The 18,146-nt window shown below is 43.1% G+C and overlaps 1 protein-coding gene across 2 annotated transcripts in view; it reads left to right on the plus strand.

Moving 5' to 3' along the window:
• Positions 1 to 18,146, plus strand: part of WDFY4 (WDFY family member 4) — a 1,018,342-nt gene that overhangs the window by 952,053 nt on the left and 48,143 nt on the right. For both annotated transcript variants that reach the window (XM_078642707.1, XM_078642708.1), the window contains 2 exons: positions 7,132 to 7,279; positions 9,432 to 9,589. In XM_078642707.1, coding sequence (XP_078498833.1) covers positions 7,132 to 7,279; positions 9,432 to 9,589 — 306 coding nt within the window. The remainder of the gene's footprint in view (positions 1 to 7,131; positions 7,280 to 9,431; positions 9,590 to 18,146) is intronic.

Genomic DNA, 18,146 nt, shown 5'->3' on the forward strand with positions numbered 1-18,146 from the left:
AGGCTAACGGGGAAAGGTTCAGAGGGAGGACATTAAAATCAAAATGTATGATTCTATTTGCGGCCTGGCTATTTCTTTTAGGGCCTGAAGAAGTAACTATGATCACCTCACTCCAATCCAGTGGCAGCTGCTACCGAGTAGTACAGGTGGGGCGTGGGCAGGGGGTTAGTAAAATAAATAAAAGTGACTTACCTGGCTGCCAGCCGTCGCATCACCTGTGTCCTCTTCTGTTCCTGCCGGAAGAAGGAAGCACACACGGGCTCCTCTCAGCCAATCACGGTGCTGCTGTCACCACCATGACAGGAGCATCGTGATAAGTCTGAGCGCTGTGGTTAAGCGCTTAGACAAGCAGTTGAAGCCTCTGCATGTTCTCCACCGAGGCGGTGCAATACAACCAGGTGGAGAACTTCCTAAGTCGGCCACCCCTAGACGGCTAGCCAAACTGTCATGCTAACTTAAGTGCCCCAACCACTCCTCTCCTGCTGGCTGTGATGACAGCCTAGCCCTGCCCCACCCCGTAAACCTGCTTCAGTAAGGAAAATGTAAATAATAATAACATTGTGTTATTATCATTTTATTTTTCCTTTTTCCACTGCTCAAAGAGTAGTGGGGCAACGCTGCACCACCTTAGCGGAGGAGCCGCCGCTGCTTCCATCCTGATGGAAACCCAGTGGCTCCTTTGCCGGCGTGCACCATCTTCAGAACTAGCTGCATCATGTACAAAGCTACTACACCCAGCTCAGGTAGATCTCAGCGCACCCACAGCCAGGACACCTAAGAAGTGTAAAAAAGAAACATACAAGACAGCAGACCTTAGCCATCGATGCACCCAGGATCTGGAACAACATCCTTGTATCCATCAGGACTGCCCCAGGACTGCCCCAACGCTGCCCCAATTTAGGAAAAGACTCAACTCGTTAAAGAACACTACATTCACAACCCAGCTTCCTCTCCTCCTACTCATTCATTTTATGCTTGTCATTGACCATGTACAGTGCTCAGATGCCTTTTGGGCTTGATTCACACTGTAGAAACACCATATACATACATACATAAGAAACTTAGCTCAACATCAATGCAACAGCTTACAACACCAGGCAATGCAAAGGTACTTTCCTAGGGAGTATGGTGTCGTGCTCTGAGCAAGTGTGACAGCGCACAATTTGGATTACCAAGAGGCTTCTGGGCTTACGCCAAAGTACATCATTTCCACCCACCCACCCCAAACTAGTCTTATCGCTCCTAAACACTTAAGCCTTTTCTGCAATTTTGAGATTAGCCTTTGTTATGACCCAAGTCTCGCAAGATGCTTTTCTTTATGAGTTGGTCAACAATGTGTTATGTTAACGTCAGCAAGGTCTTAAGAGCTCTACACCGATGAGTAAAAACTATTTCAACGAATGGCTGCTTAGCAAAGTCCACTAAATATCTGTTCCTTTAAACTGTTGAAAATAAACAACTGGAGTGGAGTATATTGTGCGATTGCAGGCATTTCCAAATGTTATCCACTTTTAACCATTTAAATCAAATTTGTTGGCCTGGGTTGGAGAAACTCTTTTTGTGGACAGGAGTTGGATTCTGCATATGCTCGGTGTAAGCCAACTCATGGTAAATTTGAAAGGAAAATAATTCTACCCCTGTGCAATTATAAACACGACTGTTCAGCAGATGATTCTGGGCATCATATAGTTTATGCGCAGTAACAACAAAATTTGAGGTGGGGTTAAAATATATTTTCTGAAATATTTTTTATTCACTAGTGAAAGAGATAGGTGCAAAAATAAAGTCTCACTTTTATTCCCCCTTGGTGCGTGTATAATGAGTGTTCCAATAAGGCCGGGGAGGGGTATATTACATTTCCGAAACAGGTCAACGGGTTTTTGTGTTTATTGTGATAGAGGGAAGCTTGCTTCAAGATGAATGTTCAACACTACCCTCTGATGAGCTAAGCTACTCTACCACACTACCACAAATAGAACATTTGGGATTTAATTTAAGCCCTGTAAACCAATAAGGGTCGTCTGTCCTTTTACATGGCGTGTCCTTACTACCGCATAAAAAGCCTTTAGGTATTGGCTAATGAAACTTCTAACAAATTCAAGAGGGCAGGGTGCCATCTCATAGAGGGCAGGGTGCCACCTCATCAGGTACAGGCTGCCATGTTTGTTTCAGCAGGTAAATTCCAAGGAAGCATCCTGTCAGCTACAGAACGAGGAAGATTAGTGGACAATAAATGAAGAGGTTGACCTCAAGTATCAGGCCCAAAGTAGACTTAAAAACAAATACAATATATATCAAGAAGACCTCTCATCAAGTGACAAAGGTCAGAAAGAGGAGCTTTCTCTCCAGGGACTTTCTGAGGTGGCTTTGTGTTTTGTATTACGGAGAACTGGCTTCCCTTAGGACCGGTCTGAGGTTGACTTCCCATAAAGGACAGACTGGGGAAGTCTCACATCAGGTACAGGATGAAATGGTTTTCTTGTCAGTGGCAAGTCAAGCACTTCCCATCTTGGAAAAGTAGAAATTGGCACCCTTCAGTTATAGATGGAGTTTTCCAGACTGTAAAATGCAAGGGATGTTCATGCAAGGACAGAACAAGAACGTATATCATACACAGAGCAATGAGGCTTCCATAAGGTCCATGCTAAAATATGGTTCCTAACATGTATAGAAAGAGGAGGCTTCTCCTCAAGTAGATTATGGAGTATCTTCCCTTAATTTCAAACACAAGAGGCATTGCTTCAGATGCAGTCCAATGGAATTCTCATTGGTACAGGCATTGAGTATAGTTACAGGCAAAGATAACCTGCACATGCAGTCAAAGGCAGTTTCATGGTTGATACATTTAAATTGAGGCTTCCATTCATTGACATATTGAGAAAGCTTCAGAGCACGGACAAGGAGGCTAGGTTTCCTATCAAAGGCTGGCCAATGAGATATCACATTATGTACAGTCTAATCAGGATTCTTTTTAGATAAAGTGAAGGGGGATTTAAAAGCAAGGAGGTTTTCTGTTAGGTAAAAGTCGATATATTTATAATCCGTGGTTGGGTAATCCAGACCCTTGCCTTACATTTTTATGCTATGTTCTCACCCTTTCCCCACACATTAGATTTCCTCCATCAGACTATTCAGTTGGGACAATAAACCAGACTTTGTAGCTTAGAAATCTGACTTCCTTCAATAAACCCTAGTTTATAGCTCATCTGTTGGAAAGCACTGTGCTTTCATCACCTGACCTACACTTACTATTGCCACAAAATCGACTTCTTTCACCAGTGTGCATCTACTTAATGAAGCCTTTTTCACCAGATCTTGCTTTTGCCACTAAACCCTTTCCTCCCACATATAAAACCTCAATTTAACCATGTTTTCTGCATCAGAGCATTTGTCCGCTAACCAGATATCTTCTCTTCTACTAGATCACACCTTCACCCCCAGAAAATGCCACCTCAGCAAAGTCCAGTTTATTGAAAACCCCCCTCCATTGCACAATGTGTCTTTCACCAGAAAATGATTCCCCTTCTAACTACACTTACCAACCGGGAGCATTTCTGGAAACCACATCACCACCTCACTAGAAAATGCATCATATATTACACAGCACTTTCACCACTAGGCAACACTTCCACTACAAGACTACCAATTCCTCTGAGCCACACCTGTTGTAAATAAGCACATCCTCTCACTAATAGGCAGACCCTTTTTCCAGTAGACTAGATGAAATCCACTAACTCAAAACAACCTTGAAACTCTGGTTCTCCAAAACACTACACCTTATGGATTACATTTCACCCCCGTCACTTAAATTCACCTCCTTCATTAGTCCACAACGTAATCAATACTGCCGTCAACAAGATCACAGCTTATACTACTCAATTCCCATAGACGTGCATCTACCATAACAAGCCCTCTTTAAACTACCCAATCCCTCACGCAATTAACTCTCATCTGTGCTTCTAGACCACAGCGTAAACATTAAACAACTCTGAGTCTAATCAAAAAGGCTACAGTAGGCCACACATGCTCCCCCTGGCGAATTTTATTCTAGATCACATCCCATGCCGTTAACCACAGCTCCTTCATTCGCCATCCTGCTGTCCAATACCACACCTCTTCCATTAGGTCACATCTTACAGACTATGTCACAACTTATGGTACCCCGGCTTTAATGTAATGCCGCTTACAATACCACTAGATTAGTGGTAATTAGAACATTAGACTGCACCACATTAGCATGGCCACACATCCTCCACTAGTTCAAATACTCTTTACTACCTCACACCTTTCACATTTGATTCCCTTTTCTCGCCTAAACCGTATACTATCTCTTACTTCAAATGTTCCTGAAGAATCCCCCACTCCAAGAAATTGCACCTCTAACATTGCACCAGTCCTCGCACTTTAGATCACTGCCTCTACCAAAACAGATGTCCTTGATTATGCTTTGCCTCTTACTTTATCAGTCGTCTTCCACTAAATGATACTCCACCACCACAACTTGCTTTCTTACAACATAACACTTGCTATATTCTACTATTACCCCTGCACTTGGCCTACACATCTTAATTTAAGCATGGCTTACAAAAGGTTACACCCATTTTATTGGTTTCTCCAACAGAGTTAACTAAGGATTCTGGCAACTACTTTTGGATCTCCGTTTCAGAGCCTTTGTGCAAAGCTACCAGGCTATTCTGTAGAGTTTCCAGACACTTTAGAAGCAAAAACACAAGATAGGCTCAGGTCCATGGCTGTACTCATTGAGCAGAGGAGAGGTGTAGGAAAGTGCCATTATTGGCATGGCTACCCTCACGTTTTGCCCAAGTACTGATGCTTTTTGACTGAAAGGGCACTAGGTCCCTGCTAACTAGGCCCCAAGCCAGTGCTCTTTCGCTTAATGCAAGGTAAATGTCTAATTGTGACCCAATTTGCAAGGACTTTAGCACCCCTTTAAGTCCCTAATGAAAATTGTGCCCCTGGCACAGCCGGCATGGGTAGTAAAGAGCTATGGCTACAGTATAAATTATGGCACCCAAAGGGACCCACAGAAAAATACATACAGACTGCCATTGTAGAATGCATAAAATGGTGCAAACCATTGTGAAAACACGACATGACATGCTCCCTGTGTCCCATGCCAATATATACACTACATATACTATATGTAAGCCACCCCTACAGCAGGACTTAGAGCACAAAGGCAGAGTACAGTATAATATATGTAAGGGCACATCACAGTGTTCGAGGCTCATACCTCAAAAACGTTATTCAACTGTAGTTTCTATTTCTACAAAAACGTAAAGCTCTGAAAATACTGATTCCGATTATCATGGTGTCTAAAATTATATAAAATCTCTTTTATTTTTCCAAAATGGTCTTGAATTTCTTCTTGAGCGTGTGTCCGGTTTATTGACTGTGCGTACAACCTATTTTTAACACTACCCTTTGATAAGCCTAAGCTACTCTACCAAACTACCACAAATAGAGCACTTGAGGTTATTCATTTAAGCACTGTAAACCAACAAGGGTGTGTACTTTTTGCATGGTGTGCCCTTATATTGGCACTACCACATAAAAAGCCAGCTTCGTACAGGTGGCACCAGAGACCTAGCTCTGGGCTATAATTTCTAGTACAGCAAGGACATAGCAATTAAGAACACTATTTTCAGCACTGCAAGGAGGATGTATGACGCTTCAACACATGCTTTTACTACGCATGCTGTTACAATGCAGTTTTTACAACGCATACAATTACAACGCATAGCGCTTTGGGGTGCTGGATAGTGAATAGTTTAATTTACTATTCCAACTCCAGTCCCCGTGGACACTAGGGAAGGTGTTGGATAGTAAATTAAATCTATTTCCTATCCTAGAGCGCCCCCCAGCGCAATGCGTTGCAATGGTTTTCGTTGTAAAACCTGTGTTGTAATAGCACTGCGTGGTAAAAGTTGCGTTGTAAAGGATGTTTCCCCTGCAAGGAGAACAGATCTTCATAAGTGTTGCACTTTTAAGGACCCTGAGCTTAGATCTTGAGAGGTAAATGTAGCTCGCTGGCCAGCATAGGTCTCAGATTTATTTTGTAGCCAGGGTGAACCTTAAGTGTGTTTCTAGGATAAAAAGGGAGCATGGATGTTGAGGAATAATGATAAAAGGATCTAGTTATTAAAAACCCAGTGTTCTAATGTGGATAAAAGTAACAGCTCAAATGGGATAACAAATGAAATATGTCCACAGATAATGGAGGATGGGTGGCTTCCAAGATAGAAAACACTGAGGGAATTACTACTGAAGAAGGCTGGAGATTGTCATATAAACTACTGTGGGCTTTTAATAGGTTACATTTTAGGGTTGCTGGGATAATTTAAGGAAGCTACTAATAGGAAAGGCAACGGGGTAGCTTTGGACAATAAATCAAACTCAACCAGCTACAATGTTCAAGGATAACGCTATGATAAATCCACACGAGCTACCAGCATGAAATAGCTCTGCAGCTAGTCGGAAGGATGGTCAAAGGAAATTTTTAAAGATGCCAAGCTGAAACACCATGAAAAACGTTGCAAAAAATAGGGGGATGCTGAGGTTTGTAGAATTACATTTTGTGTTCTGCAATGATAAACATTTGAAGGACAGTGCTGCGATTAATGGATTTGATATGGATTATTCCAGTCAAAGAGGATGGGGTGGGCAGTAGCTGGGGAATTTCTTTGATGTGTCACTGACATGGAGATGCTGGTATCAACTGCTCACAATGTGTTTGGTTTGACTGGGTATGACAGTTACTTGGATAGATAGCTCAAAGAGGATGCTAAGATGAACAGAAGATGGACATTTTATGATCAGTAGCTCAAGGGAAGTCTGTTATTGTTCATTATTGAAGAGGATGATTCTGGTGCCATAGACAGTTAAAGGAGCACAGCTTTGATGGATGACTGAAAGGGAGAGGTGGGACAGCTGAAGGTGAGAACAGGATTGAGAGCAAAAGAGTAGGTGAGTCGTTAGGTTAAGAGATGAGTGCCATGATATACCCCTAAATGACCTTACTCTTATATGAAGCAAATGTTTTAGTGCCTAAGCTCTGGTTGCTCCAAGTAACATATTTCGCTTCCTCAATTATTTTCTATTCTACTTCAGCTATTTCACAAGCCTCATCCAGCCCGGACACCCGCGGGGAAGATCCAGTCAAGAAGGGACTTGGTGCCTTCAGTTAACTCAACAGGACACACGCAGCCATTCTTCTGTTTGCCACAGAGTCTGAAAGCCACACTGGTGCCAATTAAAGGTATCTCTGTATTCATAGGGAAAAACCTATTGCTGTGCCCCCACAATCATTCACAATGTTCTCACCATATCAAGTCTAAGCAGGAAATTGATAGGCTCTCTGCCGCTCTCTGTCACTGTGCCGGCACAGACAAGTCACAAGAGTTTTGAGGCCAGATGTATCAAAGGGTTTTACCCATTCTGTGTTTATGGGGAAATGTGTTGACACATATGGCCCTTGCTCTCCAATCTTTTCTTTTGAGGAGTGTGTTTGTTGCTTGCATAATGTTTTGACCATAAGACACTTGATCTATGTTTAAAAGGTTGCTGCTTTTTTGCCCTTGTGCACCTAATCTATAAGTCCTACACCATGCTGAAGGACCCAACCTGCAAGGTGTACTGCCCTTGTTAGGCATGAAGTTGGGAAGGGTACCCAAAGAGAATATCATTGAGACCCATAGAGACACATGTAAATCATATTGAATTCTTACTCCTTCTCATAGACATACAGTATTAAAGCAAAACCGCAACTAAAGGCAGGTCTAATGTGATTGTACAATTGTAGTGTAGAGCTGAAGCTACCATGGGGATTTTAAGTAAGTTTTATGTAGAGTTATGCTCAGAGTATACAGCTACATCTTAAACAAGCTGCACTTTATTCACAATCTTTTGCTTCTTAAATTTACAAATATTTACAATCTTTTGGCTCTTAAACTATGCCTATGCAACAGCTGAGGTGGTTTGTAATCGGAGTAAGTTAACCTTTATCATTACTTTCCTGGACCGTGTATATTTTTTCCACTTTGAGTTTTCCCTTAAAAAAATAAGAAGCTCTTAAGTATGGGTGTTTTTTAATTTACTTACTGTAACTTCAAGTTTGAGAAAGTTGTAGATCTAGGAATTGGATAACCCATACTTATTTTGTAACATTGCAACAAATAGAAGTTCTTCATGGGAGCCAAGTTCTCAGATAAATAATATCCCTCTTTTAGCTGTTCATCCCAAAATAGCTATATAGTACAGTGTTTTACAACAGGTAACCCAAAACTGATAACTAACAAAGAAAAATCTAGCAACCCATACAGACATTAAAGTATAATGCCATCATATCAATCTGAAGGGAAATGTAAAGAAGACCGCTGTTAGATGTTTTCCTAATCAAACAAGCCATACAGAATTATATCATTTACAAGAAAAGTATTCCAGGTTAACACATTTATGCATGGAATGCCTCATTAGAGAAACTTCCTTCCATCGGTGGAGGGAACTACTAATTGGAAGCATCAGCTCCATTGCGGAAGGCCTTGCAGTGGGTGGGGGATCTGCCAGTTGTAAATCCCAGCCTGTGAGAGCCACCACTCATCATCTCCAATGGCTGCTATGGCCTTCCTTTGTAAAACAGTCTTATGCTTCCACATAAAACTAGCTCAAAACACTAAGGGCCTGATTACAAGTTTGGCGGATGGGTTACTCCATCACAAACTTGACGGCTATCCTGTCTGCGTTATTATGAGTTCTATTATATCCCATGCAAAAAAATGGAACTCGTAATAGGGTGGACAGGATAGCCGTAACATTTGTGAGGGAGTAACCCGTCTGCCAAACTCGTAATCAGGTCCTAAGTAGGTATTAAAGATCTGGTGCTCCTCCGACATATGCCACCAGTTTTTAGACAAGCTTCTTGCTGTTCTTAATGTGGGCCAGGGATGTGTGGGTCTACAGCGGATCTCTTTAAGATAAGTTGCATTGTGAGGTTTAGTCTAGAGCCCATATGAACCCAAGAGCAGGAGGGTACAGAGGCCCCATTCTTGTGCTGGGTCACCACTCTAGTCCTTTTGCAAACTTTTGCCATCGCCTTCTGGGACCCTGCATTTAATAAGAAGAGAGGACATGGAAATTGTCCATTTATACCTTCTTCCTGCTTGTCCTGTTAGAGGGGTACGTGGTGAATAGGCCTGATATTGGGGCATTTAGAACCATTTCAGAATGTTTAAATGTTTTTGTGACAAACGGTTGGTGGTTGGGGGTGATGTATCGTTCTAAAGGTGAGACAGACAAGTTCAACTCTAACGTGGCCTGATGAAGAAACAGTGAGTGTAATATCCTCAGCAACTCTTTCTAAACACTGTCTCTGGGACAGATATACTAATGAAAAATCTCCTTTTCCTTCCTAGAAATTCTAAGGGGACCTGTTGGGCACATTGTTCACACTGAAAAAAACATTTTAGCCGTGGAGAAAAATAAAATCCTCATCCCTCCTTTGTGGAATAAAGTTTTCAGCTGGGGATTTGATGACTTCTCTTGTTCATTCGGAAATTACGGTTCTGACAAGGTGAGTGAGCCTTCTCAACAATGGACATTTCTTCTAATCCATGGGGCCAGACAAGAAGAGGCCCCTTCGTGCGAACGCAGTCAAATTGCCAGTCTCCCACCCTGATTCAGTATTCACAAAAGCTAGTTAAAAAGACATCAATCAATATATATCATCCCCATCCCCACACACATGATGGTATAAATTCAGGTATGTATGTTGCCAAAATAACCTAATAATATGTATTTATTTCCACAGGGGCTGTACACTAACATAAAAACAACTGAAGTGCAGCATTTTTGCATTCCACTTGCCTGCATTAGTTCATTCTCCAGAGTGGGGCGCTGCCGCTAAACTTTAGCCCACACCTTCAGGATCCACACACCGTCTCTCTTCGCCTTGGGTGTCAGGAGTGTATTACCCATGCATCACTGCTTTTGAGCTGGTTTCAGTATGCTATCATGAATTCAGCTGGGGAGCATTTTTGATGTCCTCTAAGGGTCAGATTTACATGTTAGAAGATAACAGAGAGAGTTAAGGATTAGGACATTAGAAGTTACTGTCAGGAGATGGTCCTGGAGAGGTATGGTTAAGGTTTGGTTGTTAAGGGTTAGGTCTAGGCTTTACATGTAACAGGTCAGGAGTTGTAGGTTAGAACTTAATCAGTAATGAGTTGGGTGCTGAGTTTGGGATTTAAGGGTCAGTGTTTAGATATTATGAGGCCATTTTATAATCTGGGTGACGTCAATTCCACATCCTGGCACCACTTTACAATAGAGGCACTGGAAAATTAGCTGATCCCTGATCTGTTTTCTCTTGCATTTGAAAATCAGAAGAGATTGGCTACCAGGCAGATATACAACCAAAATGTCTGAAAACAATTGCTATTTAGCAGCCTGTTTGCAAACCCATTGGTTGATTTTCCAGCAATGTTTGCTGCCACTGGTGGAGTTTCCAACCATATTTACAGCCATTTAAAATTGTACTGAAAACATTATCAGCACCCACACATCCCATACCAGGAGCAGATTATGGATGGTCCCCTACATGTGTACTCTTCTATACCTTTTCTGTTGCCTTCTGCGTCTTCGATATTGTTTTAGATTAATTTGAAACCTTGGTGGCAGATTTTCCACTCTAGATACATTAGATTCACTTTCAGATTTTTGGCAGATTTACCATTACTTATTAGCAGCAATGATGTTGGACTCAACAGAGTTATCCCAACGGAATTTCTGACAATGTTTACTATGTTAAATTGTTTTTTTCTACTCTTATCGGAATTATTGCATCTGGTTAATTTTCAAAGGATTCCCACTATCCTTAATACTCCAAGTATGGCACTTAAGGGTAAGTTGTAATATTAAGATTAGTTTTGTAATTATTGGTGTTGACTAGGGTGAAGGGGAGGGTTTAGTGCCTAAATGTCAAAATTAAAAAGTGGTAGCTGGGGATTAGGATTATGCTTTTGAAGTTTAGTGCTTCCTACTTGTCCATAGTCCTAATATGTGCACACATGTTCCATGTGGTGAACCCCGATCCACTTGACGCAGAGCTTTGAGACCCTTTTGTTAAAGTCCTTGCTGAGAGAATAGTGCATGCAGCACATCACGTAATGCACCTTATTTATAGTATTTTCCTTTTTGCTGTAGTATCCTACTACCTTATCTAGGGCCCGATTCACAGAACTAAGTTAAGAAAAAATCTTACATTTACTACCATTTTGGTATTCACAGAAGGCACCCTACTCATTTTGGTATTCACAGAAGTTAGGAGTCCTAACTTTAGGACTCCTAAATGCCTTCTGTGAATCCCAAAAGTCTTAAATTTAGGATTTTTCTCAGTTTAGGAGTAGTAAAGTTAGGACTCCTAACTTTAGGACTCCTGAACTGAGAATAATCCTAACTTTAAGACTTTCGGTATTCACAGAAGGCATTTAGAAGTCCTAAAGTTAGCAGTCCTAACTTTACTACTCTTAAACTGATAAAAATCCTAACTTTAAGACATTCAGTATTCACAGAAGGCATTTAGGAATCCTAAAGTTAGGACTCCTAACTTCTGTGAATACCGAAATGAGTAAGTGCCTTCTGTGAATACCAAAATGAGTAAGTGCCTTCTGTGAATACCAAAATGGTAGTAAATTTAGGATTTTGTCTTACGTTAGTTCAGTGAATCGGGTCCATAGGGTTTGACCTATATGGTTGCCCTGCTTTCTATAGGTTCTGGCTCTTGCTAGAATTTGGGAAGCGCTGGATTCCAAGAGTGATAGTAGGGGTAGACAATATTGGTACAGGAACAAGAGGAGAAGTATTTTACTACTGAAATATGTCAGGCTGAATAAATTGTGTCACTTTACCTTACTTATCACACCCTTTTATTAGGAGTTTGTGAAATTTTCATAATTTGCTTTCATGTAAATATGTGAAATTTCGGCAAAATTATGCAAAACTACAAATAATCACACACAATGCAAATCTGTCACTTAGCACTGTATTTTATTATGAAATGCAGCCACGCATCAATTTTCTATATGAGAATGCTTTTCACGTGGAAAAAGTTGAGCAAAAAAAAAAAAAAGGACTGTGAACAATAGACACTCATGTTTGGCTTACCCCGTGAGTCTGAGATGAATTTTTACTGCAAAAGGCCCATAATTATGCAAAGTGGTGTAATTTTGGAAATTTTTCGCAATAATGCCAGATCTACCTATTAAACCCGTTTTTTTTGTTCAGCCACATAGCAACTTTCACAGCATATGTTGGGAACGGCTAAAATCCACCTGTGCAAAAAAGTAGTTTTTTCAATAGGCTTCTGCTGCATTAGCACATTCTAGCTTGTTGTCTTATCCTTATTGGTTGGAGGTATATATATATGTGGCAGCAACCCTTCCACGTGAGACATCTCCATGGGGACAATCCTGGTGTTTTGTATGTGAGCGGCTAGTCCGGCCGCGGAGATGTCCCGCCGCATGCTTAGCGGTTCCAAGGTGCGCACGATCATGTGCACTTTGTGAGTGGAGGGGGCCTGACCTCCGGAAAACATTGGTGAACGGCCCAGCATGTTCCTTAATTCTACCACCCACTTGGGATTGACATTGCCTATATCCACTTGGACATTAATTAACATGATGCGGTACCCACTTGGGGTTTGATTTATGGAACTCGAAAGCATGGAACTATCAGTACCACAGTGCTTTGCTACGTGACGCCCACATGGACGGGACTCTTTTGCAAATAAATGGGAGTTTCCTATTAAACACCGCGTTGTGATATTTTCTTCAAGCCAGTGAACAAGAGCGAAACTGCGCTCGAAACGCGTTTGGCAGAATTGAAGCAAGGAGGATAAGAACTTACTGTGTCCTTTGCTGCCGGAGGTGGTGTGCAGCAACCTTTCCACGTGAGACATCTCCATGGGGACAATCCTGGTGTTTTGTATGTGAGCGGCTAGTCCAGCCACGGAGATGTCCCGCCGCATGCTTAGCGATTCCAAGGTGCGCGGGATCATGTGCACTTTGTGAGTGGAGGGGGCCTGACCTCCGGAATACATTGGTGAACGGCACAGCATGTTCCTTAATTCTACCATCCACTTGGGATTGACATTGCCTATATCCACTTGGACATTAATTAACATGATGCGGTACCCACTTGGGGTTTGATTTATGGAACTTGAAAGCATGGAACTATCAGTACCACAGTGCTTTGCTACGTGACGCCCACATGGGCGGGACTCTTTTGCAAATAAATGGGAGTTTCCTATTAAACACCGCGTTGTGATATTTTCTTCAAGCCAGTGAACAAGAGCAAAACTGCGCTCGAAACGCGTTTGGCAGAATTGAAGCAAGGAGGATGAGGACTTAATGTGTCCTTTGCTGCCAGAGGTGGTGTGCAGCAACCCTTCCACGTGAGACATCTCCATGGGGACAATCCTGGTGATATATATATATATATATATATATATATATATATATATATATATATATCCAATCAAAACAGTTGCCTGCTGTGGAAGACACCACACCACCGGGTTTTATTTTTCCGCCAACTTCGTTTATTGAAGAGACAAGCTCAGTCCACAGACATGAATCGTCCACCAAACGCTTTTCGTAGTACAACTTCCTCAGGGGCATTAGACTCGAGCGTGAGCAGCAGAGCAGTTTGAGCGTCATCTAATGTAGTTCAAATACCCAGCCTCAGTGGGCGTGGCCCTCAGAAAGTGGCCTGCTGGTACTCGTAGTTCCGTTGTCTTACTCAAGAATCCAAGCTGTTTCATTGAACTTTTATCAAGCGCCCGATCCACTGGGAAGGTATGAACTTTATTTTGAGTGCTAACAGCAGGCAACTCACTGAAGTAGCAACGGCCGCACCACAAGTACCAGCAGGCCAAGTTGTTTGGCCACGCCCATTGCGGCAAGGTATTATGAATGATAAAGGTGCTGCCAAAACTGCTCTGCTGCCACATTCAAGTCCAAAGCCCCTGAGGAAGTAGTAACGAAACGCGTTGGGACTATGCAATTTGAGGTCCTGGTATGTTCATGCTGCGGCTGCTTTCAATAAACAGATTTGGCGAATACTTACCTGTGGAGTGGCTCTCTCTACAACAGGCAAACTTGTGGAGTATATATATATATATATATATATATATATATATATATATATATATATATATATATAGTACTTTGAATATATATATTCAAAGTACTTGTCTCTCAGCTCCACAATATCCAGGAAAAGACGAGGCGAACCCAAATTTTCAGTGCTATTTCTCGTTTATTGTTAGCCCAGCAACCCTTATGTCCAAAATGGAAAAACTGGCGAACTGTGGCATTTGAAAAAGGCTCCATGCCGAAACCAGTCATGCCGATGACTTTTTTGAATAAATGTTCTGATGAGCCCCGCTGTGTCCCTCACTTCTTTTGATGGAAGGAAGTTTTCGTGGCATATTTCGCGTGCAACCTGTAGCGCGCTAAGAGGGACCCTTCCTACAAGTGGCTGTGAAGCTCACAGGACGTCAGGAAACTGATCTATTTCACCGAGTTATCGGATCTGCACAGCACGCCTCCCTGACTGTGTTCTTCAAGCAACTGCTGAAGAAGACAGTCCGAGACTTCTCGGAGGGGTGCATGCACTGTCATTGCACCTCCGGTCTTGGGGACTCAGGGAAAAGGAGGCTGGGAAGTAGGGGACATAAAGACATTTATCCCCCAGAATTTTTGCAAGCATTGGATACCAGCCAGGTGCTTGATGGGATCAGCAGTCCGTGGCAGAGGCTGTTGAGCATCGGCACGAAAATGAGCTGCATCTGGGCCCTTCACCACTGGGTAGGAGGAGCCCTATAAAGACTTGATGGGAAAAACTGGCGAACTGTGGCATTTGAAAAAGGCTCCATGCCGAAACCGGTCATGCTGATCGCATTTTTTTAATAAATGTTCTGATGAGCCCCGCAGTGTCCCTCACTTCTTTTGAAGGAAGGAAGTTTTCGTGGGATATATATATATATATATATATATATATATATATATATATATATATATATATATATATATATATATATATATAATCTATGCTACTATTATAAAGGAAGAACTTTGAACCTTTGAGGCGGGTAAACTCGGGAACCACAGCGACAATCCACACACCCGATACATCGTTGTAATTGTCAGGGTGTGCAGATGGACGTAGGTTATATAAATAAAAAATATATAAGTTATTTAAAAAATTTACGAGAAAAAAAAAAGTAGTCCCATGGAAGAAGCGCCGGCCGCGCCGTGCGTGCTGACAACAGGAGCGCGGGGAGGAGCGGCGTCCAGGAGCGCGAGGAGGAGCGGCATACATGAGCGCGGGGAGGAGCTGCGGACAGGCTGGGAGGAGCGGAGAGGAGCGGCGGACCAGTGAACTCAGAAGCGCGGGGAGGTGCGGCGGATGAGTTAAGGCTCCGGGGGACCCACGGACAATGTCGGGGCGGGCGGGGGCCCTGAAGCCAAGGTCGGGATGGGCTGCTACTCCGGGGGACCCACGGACAATGTCGGGGCGGGCGGGGGCCGGGGCGGGCGGGGGCCCTGAAGCCTGATTGCTAGCAGCGGACCAGTGAACTCAGGAGCGTGGGGAGGTGCGGCGGATGAGGTAAGGCTCAGGGGGACCCACGGAAAATGTCGGGGCAGGCGGGGGCCCTGAAGCCAAGGTCGGGACGGGCTGCTACTCCGAGGGACCCACGGACAATGTCGGGGCGGGCGGGGGCCGGGGCGGGCGGGGGCCCTGAAGCCTGATTGTTCTCGGACAAGGTCGGGACGGGCTGCTAGTATATATATATATATATATATATATAGTACTTTGAATATATATATTCAAAGTACTCGTCTCTCAGCTCCACAATATCCAGGAAAAGATGAGGCGAACCCAAATTTTCAGTGCTATTTCTCGTTTATTGTTAGCCCAGCAACCCTTATGTCCATGCGAACAGGGGTATCAAGTGATCCTTGAAACAGGTGTTCACATGGAACTCATTCTGAAGAAAATTATGAATTCATAATCCAATTAGTGACTTTTTATTATTTACAGATGAGCTGTGCTCCACAGCACATTTATGTCTTACAACCTCTACTGCTTCCCTTCACTTGGGAGTTTTGCCTGTTTGAAATGGTGGAACATTGTCAAAGTTGTTTGCAGGACTTGGTCCATGCATGGTGTGTGTGAGAGGAGTGGACACGGTTGCTAGGAGGGCTCTTCTCTCATGCTCACACCTATGGCTTAGTGGGACTACTCACAAAGCCAGGTCTACAGTTTCATGCAGAATTCAAGAAGTATTGTGAAGGCTCCGATGTGTAACGGCAAGTCATTCCACACTTTAGGAACAATGTAGAAAGCTTGACCACTGGATCTGGCTTTGTGTATGCATGGGATGTGTGCAAGTAGGAGTCCGGATGAGCGGAGGTATCTGGAAGGTTTGTGAAAGCAGACTGGATCGTTAAGGTATGCTGGGCAAGTGTTCTCTAGGGCCTTAAAAGTGTGGGCTAGAAGTTTGAATTGTCCTTGTTTGTGAATGGGAAGCCTGTGGAGCTCCTTCAGGTGGGGTGTGATGTTAGTGCGGCATGGAAGGCTGAGAGTTATTCTGGTCACCAAGTTCTGAATGCTCTGCTGCCTTCTGGTGAGTTTTTTGTTGATCCAGGCATAGAGGGTGTTCCCGCAGTCCAGCTTGTTAGTGATCAGGGCATGCATGACAGTTTTTTGAGTGCTGATTGGGAGCAGTTATGAAAATCTTCCTAAGCATCTACAGGGTATGGGAGCATGAGGTGTGACAGCATTGACTTAGGTGGTCATGTCAGGTTTCCTGTTGATGAAGATTCCAAGGTTCTTGGTGTGGGTGGTGAGGGTGGGTGTCGGTCCTAGCTCTTTTGGCCACCAGGTGGAGTCCCACGGTGATGTGCTCTTCCAGATTATCAAAATTTCAGTCTTGTTGATGTTCAACTTTATACAGTTGGTCTTCATCCAATGGGCGATTTCAGTCAAGCAGGCATTGAACTTGAACTGGGGATCTTGTCCGTGAGGGAGAGAATGAGCTGTGTATCGTCAGTATAGGAGATGCCCTTGATGTCTTGAGAGCAGATGATTCTGGCTAGCTGGATCATGTATGCATTGTAGATGGTCGGGCTCAGGGAGGATCCTTGTGGAACTCTGCAGATGAGGTTCGGGTAACAAAGGTGTACAGTGTCAAGCTCACTGAGTGGACCCATCCAGTCAAGAAGGAGTAGATCCATTGGAGTGCTTGTCGTTGGATTTCAATGTTGTGTAGGCGTTGGATGAAGATGGGGTGGAAGAATGTTCAAATGCTGAGGAGAGGTCCAGGAGGATGAGGGTCGCTGTGTTGCCTCTGTCCAGAATCATGCGGATGTTATCCGTGGCAGTGATAATGGCAGTTTCCATGCTCTGGTTGGGTCTGAAACCAGGTTGAGAAGTTTTGAGAAGATGGTGGTCATTGACGTATTTGGTGAGGTGTCTGTTGATGAGTTGCTTTGGGTACCGTACACCCATTTGTAATTGTACATTGTGAAAGTCAATCAGTTGTGCTAATGGGTGCATAAACATTTGGAGGAGTTATTGTGAGAGGGATGAACCCTACGTACAACAAATTAGAATTAGAAGCTTCTACTGGTAGAAAATAAAGAACTCACACAATTTCTCTGTAGGTTTTTTTGCTGTGAACAGTCATACTCATTGCATTCTGTCTAGGTTTTCTATCACACTGATCTGTCATATTCACATCATCTTCTGGGTATTAAATACCAGACGCTTACCATGCTCACTTCATTTCTCTCTGAGTAATCAATGGCAGGGTTTATCTAACTCACTGACCTAATCTCACTCTAGGAATTCCCTCTCACAGATATGTTGCACTTCCTTTCTTAATATTTTCTCACACAGATCTGTCACACTAACTCTGGGCATGGGACAGGACCACCCTTCTTACAATCCAATTTTGGATCACAGAAATATATGTGCAACTAAGCACCCATCAATAATGGCGCAAGGGTTGGGGAACGGTGTCATCAATGGATCTGTGTCGTGGGTACCAGGGGATTGGTAAC

Source organism: Lissotriton helveticus, chromosome 5_1, assembly GCF_964261635.1.
Source record: "Lissotriton helveticus chromosome 5_1, aLisHel1.1, whole genome shotgun sequence".
In the NCBI taxonomy this organism is placed as follows: Eukaryota; Metazoa; Chordata; class Amphibia; order Caudata; family Salamandridae; genus Lissotriton; species Lissotriton helveticus.